Consider the following 11928-nt stretch of genomic DNA (forward strand, 5'->3'; position numbering starts at 1 on the left):
CACATCCTGTAATGGTCATCGTAATTCACGTTCCTCCGATAAAAGTAATTTTTTAAATGATCTTTTTTAAACACATTGACCCAAGTTGATTTTACATACCTCTTTTTCAGACACTGATACTATGTATAGATAAGTCAAATGGTTCAAAATGTTGGGAATACCGAAAATTTAACTTCTTGAAGACGGTCATTTTAAGCAAAAGAAGTAATTTCAGGTTATCTTGGACTTAATTTGTGCTCTGTGGTACTCTGGGGAGAGTTATTATGTAAATTTATATATTTGATCATCCCAACCCCGTAGGGGGAAGACACCAACCTTGTGACGTTACCGGTCGCCACACCACCCCTTCCGTTCCAAGCCCTGAGGGGCTTTACCGGAGGTCGTCTCTAGACCCTCTAACTGATTACATATCACAGTTATCAGTCAGGCCTCGGTCGGGATGTCACCGATGTAAATGCCTCGGCAGACATTTGCATCGGTAAAATACAAATCAAATTTTGCCTTCACGTAGGCCTCAAACGGACATCTTCACATCCAACCTAACGTGATTCCTACAAACTAACTGACCGAAACCGCGGAAGCGCGGACCCCGCGCCTAGTCCAAATTTTACAACTCCGTTCTTGATTGTGAATGCCTCAAAAAACGAACGAGTTGAAAGATAAGTCAGTGCTACACTCATACCAATCAAAATTATTTCTTACGCAACATAGAAATTCACACCTACACCAAATAAGTCGACCAAATTGTCACTTAACAAGGAGAACGTAACCTCATTCCGGTCAACCATGCATTAATTATCTTTCATGAATGTTAATTTTTTTATTGCGGCAATATAAAGTCGTTTATGTTAGTATTTTTAAACTGACAGCCTATAATGTATACAAATATATCATAATTAAACAATTTTTAACATGAATAGCCACATTGTTTAATATAAATGTAGTAAATTTATAAAGCAATTTTGGAAAAACAACCTGCAGATGAAAATCTAAAAAATTAATTATAATAAAATTAGGAATTAAGAAATCCAATTTTGTATTTTATAAGTTTAAAAAATAATTCTTTTTGTGAAAATTGATGGAGTTTACTTGCAATTTTCTAAATTTAGCATAATTTATTTTAAGAATATTATACTGCACTTTCTTCATTTAGAAAAAGGGATTGACGTTTGAGGGGTTGTGTTGCCGATTCACAAACTATAGCAGCAAGGATAAAGTGGGTGAGAAAGACTATTCCACGGTCTACCTCGGCTAAATACACCGTAGCTAGTTAGCATGTTTCATGAGCTATATAAGAGTTTTCTATTTATGTATTTTCTATGGACAATGGTAGTCTTGGTGTATCACTATGAAAAGTCCTTTATCATATCTACAATCATCGTTGCATGTTTTTATCTACACTACGTTGTCAGAGATATCAGTCGTATTTTTGTAAAGTATGGCAAAATTGGAAATATTTTGTCCAATAAAAATTAAAAAAAATAGATACCATCAGCTTTTCTTTTTTTTAAATACCTTAGTACTTTTAAACATCACTTCTGGAGTTAAAGTTTGAAAAATTACGGTTACAATACACATATTATTGTTTTATTTTAGGGAATAATAATGACTTATTTGTATATAATTCTCTCTTTTACATTATTAAGTATTAATCCGACGTATGAAAATATTTTTTATAGATTAAAATTAGTATATTTATATTCAATTTAAATTTAAATAATGACTGTAGAAAAATAAGGTATAAAAATGCAATAATTTTGTATTTTAAGACAATTGATAATCCAACAGCAAGAAAAAAATTAGCTTATGGTGTGTAAAAAAATTTGCTAACGTGTTCTATATTGGAAAACTGTATTTTTATTTTGTAATATAATTATGTATTATTTTCAAAGAGAGTTAATTGATCTCTCATAATATTCTTATTACACTGAATTTATACCATTACTGCTGGCTCAGCCGTATCACAAAATTATAAAATTAACAATATCACCGAATTCATGATGAATCCAACACAGTGTATCTCATTGCTCTTCGAGTTGTAGCTGTAGAAATTTTACATCTTGATAATGGAAAAGTATAGAAATTACTAATTTAAGATGAGGATGTGAACTTAAGACATAATTTTGTATAATCCATCAGCTTACAAAAAATCTGATTACAGATTTCATGAATTATTATCAGCCTAAGCAAAGCTTTCGGAACTCGAAAATAATAGGTTATTTATAGAATTTGTCTAAAAGGAATTACGTAACTAAAGCGTCTAAAAACGGAGTGGAGACAAACAAACGTAAAACTGAAAGTCATAAATTTTATATATATTTTATGAAATTTATCAATTCATTTCCAAAATTCTCGAACTAGACTCGTAATTTGTAATCAGATAGTAGTGAGCCAAATACAAAGCTGAATAGGGTTTTCGTATGTTAGATTCGTTATGGTCTCGATATTTCAGAAAAAATGTTATTGCTATAACTGAAAACTAACCTAAAAATTTTCTGTAGTATAAGAAATTCATGAACTATTATTAAAATTCCTCTCAGAAATGATGATGATGAGGAGATTCAGCAATAGTGTCTTCACTAGTGATCATTGATGTTAGTGCATACATTTTTTTTTGTAATAACACTAGCAGGGGTGTTAATTTTTAAATAATTTTCTGTAATTGTACTATTTTTTGTATTTATTTATAAAATATGTGCTATTACTAGTTAAAACAAGGAATTGGTGACCGAGGACACCGAAGAGGTTAAAACAACTTGCGAGTAAATACATGAACAAACGCATGAATGGTTTTTTACTTTCAATTAGATAAATTTAAAGTATAATGTATCTCATTTCTGTTTGGTACTAACCTAAACCGATCCATTGCAGGTTTAAGTTCTTTTTAAATAAACATTAAACTTCAAGTTTATGATAATAAAATAAAAATAAAAACACTAATCTACTGGCATGTATCATAACAGAAGAAATCAAATATTTTAGAATCAAATATTATTACCTTATATTTGAAAATTTTTGTTTCATTCTTAACAATTGCTTTCGTACTACATAAAATTTTATCAAGTGATTGCACACATTAGTTGATTTTTTACATATAAGTTAAGAAAGAATAATATCAGTAATATAATGAAAATTAGATTAATATGTTTATTGAATGTAATATTTTTATAATTTATTAATATTGAGATGTGCCGCGCTGAATGTTTTCAATGACCCCAAGAACACGGCTAACCAATAATCGTATTTGTTAATATAAGTTCCAAATGCTCTACTTTTCATTCTTACTCACACCGGAGAGTGATGACAAGAGGTTTCTCTAATATTGATGGTTCTGTGATTGGCTGTTTTGTTAGTTGAATCTTGATGGCTGAGACAGGGATTGGAGTACTTGTGGATGCTCGACTAAGGTTGAGGCCTTAATAAGTTGTTTCTCCAAAAGAGCCGTTTGGTCAGATTTCTTACCAGAGACCTGTAACATCTGAGGAATTCCGGAAGTCTAAATCCTGGTTTATATTTAAAAGAACCGTTTTAGTTCTCAGTCCGAATTCGGAAGTTGGGAGCGTGAGCTGGACTGTCGGTTTTGTTGGAGGGATCGAGTTCCTCTGCTTTAAGCATCTTATTTTCCTTCCTTATCTTTGCGGTATATCGTCTGGATTTCATTATCGGTAGCGTGCGCGCACGTTCTTTATCTGCGGTTCTCAAACTGTGATACGCGTACCACAGATGCATGCAGATTTTCTCAAGGTGATACACAAAGAGATAAAATACAAAATAAAGATTTTATAATACAAAAAATTCAAAAATCTTGTATTACAATTATTGAAATAGAAGATTATTAGTAAAACAGTTATTTATTATTATTATATTATCATTATTATTATTTATACAGTAGTTTGTAGTTCTCTCTTGTTATATTAATATAAACGATTTTGTTATATTATAATACAAAAGTAAGTATTATTAATTTCCTTTTCTCTTAATTTGAGGAAATTGTTTGTGTATAGCAACTGGCTGAAAAAACGAACTCGCAGCGCCAACGGGTTCTTACGTGCCACAGCGCACATGTAGCGGCTTGTCTGTCCCATGCGTGCATTGCATCACATATGCACCAAAAAATTTCTTAATGGCCACTATAAAAGGATTGACGAACATTCCTCCTGCAGTTAAGCAAGTACATTTGATAAAATTGATATGCTAGTGTTGACCTACGTATCTCAAAAGTGACTTTTTTCTTACATTCATAATTATTTACGTACTTTGCTTGAATAAAATCGGTTTAGTTTTGTTGACATAAAATATAAATCAATATCGATCAGTGGCTTAATAGAGCAACGATAGAAAAACATTGTCAGTTAAAAACCCTATACATCGAGTTTCAGAATCAGAATTTTCCGTGAGTCAATATATTTTTCCTATTATACGTTCTTTTTTCCTCTATATGCAGTAAGTTATAAGAAAATATGAATCGAGTATACTAATATTGAATTTACTGTAACGAATATAAACAATGAGCCACAACCTTAATGTACTTAAACTACAGCTTAGTATTAGACATTCAACGTTAGAAAACAAACCTGTGGTTATTTTTTTTTCAAAAATTGTCATAGATAGAATGCACAAAGAAAATGTCATCTTTTGTAGACAGTAGTCAAAAATTAGTTGAAGATCTTTCTTAGTGTGCTTAACAATAGCAAAGTGTGGAAAGCTCATATAATCGGTGAAGAGCTATTATTACCTGCAGCGAAAGGTATGGTGACTTGTATGTTGGATGAATCGTTAGCTAGATACGATAACACTGTCAAATGATACTGTATACTGCAGAAATGAAAGGGTGGCATTAAACATTATAGGTAACTTAATAATAGCTCAAATCAAAAATAGTGCCTTCCGCCGTATAGCTCGATGAGAGCACAGATATAAGGAACTATGCCCAACGTACGGTTTACCTGCGGTAAATATTCCAAAGCACAATTATAAAGAGCATTATTTATTTTGTGATGAGCCATCAACACGAACTACTGCCGATGAAACATTAAAAGAGCTGGATAAGTTCTTTGCAGAAAATGGACTAGACTGAAAATAATGTTTTGGCTTCTACTTTGATGGTGCTCGAGTTATGACAGGAAAATATGGTGGGTTGTCACCAAAGTAAGAATCAATACAGAGAATTGTACCTACGCTCACTGCAATATTCACAGAAAAACTTTCGAGTATAAGAAATTCCTGAACAATTTTAAAATGTTCTGAAGGAGGCCGTCAAGGGGATCAATTTTATTAACTTTCGGGTTTTAAACTCTCGTTTATTTTCGAAATTGTGATCTGAAATGGGCAGTGATCATATTCAGTTACTACTACATAGAGGTGAGATGGTCCCTCCTTCTGTAGAAAATGGAAATGTTAAGAAGGTTATTTGAGGTACATTCAGAGATGTAGGTGTTCCTAATGGATGTCGATTTTGAACTGCTACTTATCAGATATTTTCAATCTCTTCAATGACTTAAATTTAAGTTGCAAAATGGAACAAAAAATAGATTTTCAGTAAAACATAAAATAAAGGCATCTATCATAAAATATCAAATAATGAATTATTATTTATCTCAAAACTATTGTGTTCGAATGAAAACTTGCAGTCTTTTCCAAAATTTGAAAATTTTGTGATAGAACCCAAAATTTAAATAAAAAATAATCTCAAGAAAAATGTCATTGCCTAATGCTCGTTGAAAACTTTGAAGAATATTTAAAAAAAATCTATTCTGAATTCCACTAGGTGAAAACACATTTCATACTGGATATCGTTCCTGAAGCCCTATGTAACTACGAAACAGAGTCTTTGACAGAACCATCTTGGAATGGAGGTATGAAATTGAGATTTACTGAATTAAAATTACGCAAATTTTGTCTAAATATTAAAAATTAATATTTATCTCTACCGAATAAAAAGAACAGAAAAAAAATTAACAAAATTATTATTATTTTTGATTCCATTTTCTACCACATATGTTTGTAAAACTACATTTTCTTCTCTAGTGAAAGTAAAAAATAAAATTCGCAATAAACTGAACCTTGATCTAAATTTGACCTTAAAATTAAGTTCAACTGAATCAGATATCTGTTCTCTTGTTTCAAATATGCAATACCATCCTCTCACTGAATCTTTACTCTTAAAGATTACTGTAATCAGTAAATGTATAATGTAACATTTCTTTGTAACGTGAGTAAATGTTTTTGTAAAAAAATGTTTAAAAAATGTGTAATAATTAAAAAAGTTGTAATACATGATTTTTTTTTAATAAAATGAATAGTTTCAAAAAAGACTATATTTTTATTGCTTTACTGCACCATTCTGAGTTATAACTCATCCTTAGATAGATAGTCCTATCACTATCCTAATGACATATTACATATTTAATACTTCAGTAGTACGCTACTGATCTGTAATTTACATGAGTGGTTTGTAAACAAAATTTGAGAATCGCTGATCTGGAATATACGTTCCTCTTTTTCCTGTTTAGCCTCCGGGAATCAACGTCTGGTATTACTTCAGAGGATGATATGTATGAATGTAAATGAAGTGTAGTCTTGTACAGTCTCATGTTGACCATTTCTGAGATGTGTGGTTAGTTGAAACCCAACCACCAAAGAACACTGTTATCCACGATCTAGTATTCAAATCCTATAAAAATACCTTTATTAGGACTTGGACGCTGGAACTCTCGACTTCGAAATCAGCTGATTTGCGAAGACGCGTTCACCACTAGACCACTAGACACCGGTGAGTTCTGGAATATACCTTCTTTTTTTTCTGTCTAGCATCCGGGAATTACCGATTAGGTATTACTTCAGAGGATAAATGACGATTATATGTATGAGTGTAAATGAAATGTAATCTTGTACATTCTCAGGTCGACCATTCCTGAGATGTGTGATTAATTGAAACCCTACCACCAAGGAACACCGGTATCCACCATCTAGTATTCAAATCCGTGTAAAAGTAACTGTCTTTACTAGAACTTGATCGCCAGAACTCTCGACTTCCAAATCAGTTGATTTGGGAAGACGCGTTCACCACTAGACCAACTCGATGGGTTTCTAGAACATACCTACCTGGTGAGTTTTAAACGGTAAAGGCCTGTCATATTGTCACTAGAACTCTCAACGTTATCAAAAAAACGCTTTGCTTATTTTTTGTAGAAATCTTTTCTAGAGAAAAATTTGATTCACTTAGTCTTTAAACATGTTATTATTTCTTTAGTATAAACTGAATTACTTATCCTGGTAAGAAATTTGTGATTTAATTGCCTTAAACTAACAAATGGCAATTATATTCATTGTTAATCTATAGAATATAAATGTTAATAATATTTGTATATCTACACATCAGTTCTAGAATGAGATGAAAATGCCAAATAATCAAATCAGTTTAAACAAAGTTTATAATATCAAAGTAATTCGCACCTTTCTGATTGCTAATCAATCGCCATTCCGATTTTCAATTTCTTCTACCTTAGAAAACTTCTACATTGGTTTCTGTACAGTCAGAAAAACTGTCTGAATCATTATTAGTGCCACTGAATTTTATTTTTCACACAACTTTTCTAATTTGCGGTATTTTTTGCTCGCAAGACATATGTTGTTTTCTAGATTAAACGCTGCGTTGTGAGATGTTATCTAGTTCTTAGTTCAAATTAATTAGTTCAATGGTGTTAATTTTTGTTTGATTCAGAGAAAGATGGATATTTGCTATGTTTTTTGCAGCTAATATTTTATCAGTGGCGTACGAATATACCACAGTTAGTTCTATTAGTTCAACTATTAGCATTTCACCTCTTGAAGAAATGCTTTGATTTCTTAACCGAATTTGAATATCTGTTTTTTTAGAAGATGAAGTTAGTGCCTTATTTATCTGAAAGTTTTAATAGAAAGCGTTGCCTATCACTAATACGTTTTTATTCTGAAAAATGGATATGAGTTTTTCTTACAGCCATTTACAATTATTTTTGAAATTCATTTCACTAATGTAATCGTCTACATATGAGTCTGATTTTCACACTTTAAAACAAGTTGGAATGAAACCTGTTTCATTTTCTTCATGAAGTACTATAACTTTTTTTTTCTAGCTATTGAATAAGGAACTTTTATTTATTCATATGATCTTACTTTATGTAGCCAACTTGTACTGTAAATGTGACTGCTGTGAACGCAACTTTTGTTGGTATAAAGAACCAGACGACCTTCTTCTATAAATTTAAGTTTTTTTTCCTTGATGATCTCACCAGATAAGCTTCGTGATGATTATCCGTGAGATATGAAATCTTGAATTTTTTAGCTTATGAAAAATGCAGTGGCTGACCGGGATTCGAATCCTGGACCTCCGGATGAAAGGCCGAGACGCTACCACTCCGCCACGGAGATCTTAATTTGTCGAAGAAATTAGAATTTTTTGTACTATATATTGTGATATTCTAACAGATCCAACCCACCTGTTTGTCCTTTTTGTCACTTAAATTCCATCGATTAAAAGATTTTTCTTAAGATCTGTTTTCCTGATGAAAATAATTTTTCCTGCTATTTTAAAACCAGCCTCCGAAATGTTGGAAAATACCTTTAAGTGATACAAAAATTGAGAGCAATTCGTCTAATAATCTACCCTTGTTAAAATCATCTTCATAAATTACTTTTTTGAGCATAGTTTTATCTGTGAAAGGAAGCAAATGGATAAATTGTCTTGCTTTTCGTCGCATCCTTAATCCTTTTTAACAGGATAATAGATGGTTTTGCAGCTTTTGAAATTCGCTGTAGAGTTTTTGAGATCCGTCATAAATGTCCTACTCCGTGTTTCCTCAGCCATAAAATCAATAGTCTTTCTGTTATTTTATGTGTAATAAGAATTGCCTGATTGGTCGGTGTAAACGAGTCGGCGATCAGTTGGGTCAAAGGACTAGACTGAATTGGTGAGGGTTCATGAGCGGGGTTCCTTTGACAAGAACCAGAAGATCTCATGAGTGACAAGCTATAACTGTAGATTTATATATAGTAATGAGAAACTCATGACTGGTTGGGGCGACATAAGGTATTGGTTAGAATAATAGTCATTCTGACTGGTTGCCGTGGCACGACTGACTAAAATAACATGCTCCTGTTTGACTGCTTCTTAGAAGACTGATAACATAATAACATAATACCGGCGAGGGAGGATATATCTTAATTCTACTTCTTTCCGGTAGAATTATATTACAAGATTGATGTTATAAATTCTGTAAGAATTATGAACATTGCGGCGTGATTTCATCAAAAATCTGATTCTGATAGCCCGAAGGAGAGATTACTATAACTTATCAAAAGCCCGCCAAATGCAGTTATATATTATAAGTGCTTATATTACATCTGTTACGCTTTCCATAATGTAGCCAAGGACTTCAATTTCACAAACTGTCGTATAAGAACTTTCGAAAAACTGCTTGTTTTATGAAGTTCCTAGATATAATTTTAATAATACATTAATTAAATGTAAACTACTTCTTCAGATTTTCTCCATAATTTTTTTTATTATTATTCATATCTATTAGTTCTACTTTTTCAATATTGTTGTACAGTATATATATATATATATATATATATATATATCTTTTGTACCAAATAATAATTAATTTTTTTTTTTTCAGATGTCCGAAATAATTCAGTCGTTTTCAGTTGAATTATTAGGGCAGATTTTCGATTGGTTGGAAGATGAAGACCTTCATTCAGTATCATCGGTCTGTAAATACTGGTTTCGTGTCGTCAACAGCTATTTGCTGAAACCAAAGAAATCTCTCATTTTACGACCAGAAATTACTAATTATGAAGTGCCTAATCCTCTTATACAATTGTCAGTGATCGGATTTCCTCCGGAACAATTTAAAGAATTAGAAGATTTTTGCACAGATCTTAGTCGACTTGATATTTGTTATGAAAATAATCTCGGTTATTCCCTGAATGAAATCGCATTAGGTGAACTTCTTAAGTTTTGCAAAAATTTAAAAGTTTTATCGTTTAAAAATGTAGTTCTAAGTAATATTATTATAGATACTATTTTTCAGCACTGCTTTAATCGTTTAAATTCTTTAACGTTTGATTGTTTTAAGATACCGACTGAATTACTTGAAGAAATGTTAGTTAAATCGTATTTTTCAGAATTTAAACTTATAGTTAGACCTTCGAATATTCAGAAGAATTTATACGCCACGTATCCGTTCAGGGGTGAAGTTTTTTATAGGTTAGACTTTCCAAAATATATAACTAGTGTAGTAATAGAATGCACTGGACTTAGTAATAGCGCTTTTAAAGCTTTATGTTATTGTTCGAAATTACAGGCTTTAGAATTAATGAGCGCTTTCAATCTTGAAGATGACTCGCTGAAGCTTTTTACGAATCTTCCGATATTGAGGAAGGTAACTTTTACCGACGTTAGATATGTAACTGCTGACGGTTGGCGGTCGATATTCACTTGTAAAAAATTGTCAAGGGTGGTGATAATTCGGTGTTTTGGATTATCGGATCGCGTGTTTGAAGATGCTTCAGCAGCCAGCCATCGTCTGGATCTTGATCTTCAGGACTGCAAACGGGTGACAGGAAGTGGTTTATTGTCGGTAGTTCGCTTAGCGAAAAGACTCACGTTGTCGTTGGATTACAGTAGTACAATGATCAATCACCTTGTCAAGGCGGTGACCGGTGGCCTGGCACCTCAGTTGCGCTGCCTAAATATTGTGGTTCAGAGATTGCGTGCTACATCTTCTACTGTTTCAAATGATTTGGTAAAGGCTAAAAGAGAACTGAGATTTTTTACTGAACATCATGACATTCATTTTAATTTTAAAGAACTATTCACTGCACTGGAACTCTATCAAAGACCTGGTTCTGTATAACATACTATTTAGTTTTGCAAGTCGCAAAATATATTGACACGATTGATTTAATAGTTTGCTAATTATATAATATAAATTATCTTGGATCAAAGTTTTGCTATTTTATATTCATTTAATATATAATTTCTATCATGTTTTTAATCAAATGTTACATTTTTTCAGCGGTAATTTTTAAAGAACTATTTTTAACAATTGTTATAAAAACTAAAAAAAAAAAAAAAAAAATAATTCTTATTATTTATTTTAATAGAGATTTCATGTGGATTACTTTTGAAGTAGTAACAATGGTTACTATTTTTATTGTATGGTAAGGAAGTTAGTTGATTAATTCATTTAGTAACTGACTGACTTACTTTAGTATACTGAATTTCCAGTTTATTACTTTAGTGTAGGAAGTTGAAGGTCAGGCGTTAGACACATCTTACAATATACTGCAAATTATACAAATTCATTCTGTTGTTATTACAATTTATAACTTTATAGGATTTGAATTATTATTATTATTTTTTTTTTAATGATTAATTACTTTTTATAGTTTTTTATTTAAATTACCTTTTAAGGTCATTCAAAAAGATCTGTCTGTATAGTAAGTTATATTAATATCTTTTATAAATGCAAACTTTCATAAATCCCAAATTTTAGAAAATTATACAGAATTAAAATGAAATAGATATGAAAATAATTTACTATTAGCCAGCACAAGTTTAACAAAATCACTTTTATTAATAATTTGTATAAGTTATATTACTATTTTTCTAATTCTTTTTAAAAATGTAAGTAAAGAATTTAAAACTAATAATAATAATTTCAAAATATTCTTTTGTTTTCTAAAAACTTTAAAAGTTTGTAATAGTAATTACATTATTTAAATTGCAGTATAATTAGGATAATTATTTTGTAATAAACATATGTAAAGTAACATAAATTTGCATATTTTAATTGAATATTCGATTAGACATAAAATAGTAAAATCCTTTTGCTGCAAATGATTTATTCATATTTTTAAACTGTTAGTTTTTAATATTTT

General features: G+C 31.0%; 1 protein-coding gene across 1 annotated transcript in view; it reads left to right on the forward strand.

Annotated features, from left to right (window-relative positions):
• LOC142320907 (uncharacterized) overlaps positions 1–11598 on the forward strand; it is a 28013-nt gene extending 16415 nt beyond the window's left edge. The window contains exon 2 of the mRNA XM_075358889.1: positions 9663–11598. Coding sequence (XP_075215004.1) covers positions 9663–10901 — 1239 coding nt within the window. The 3' untranslated portion in view covers positions 10902–11598. The remainder of the gene's footprint in view (positions 1–9662) is intronic.
• The last annotated feature ends 330 nt before the right edge of the window (positions 11599–11928 follow it).

This window comes from Lycorma delicatula, chromosome 3 (genome assembly GCF_047948215.1).
Source record: "Lycorma delicatula isolate Av1 chromosome 3, ASM4794821v1, whole genome shotgun sequence".
Classification (NCBI taxonomy): Eukaryota; Metazoa; Arthropoda; class Insecta; order Hemiptera; family Fulgoridae; genus Lycorma; species Lycorma delicatula.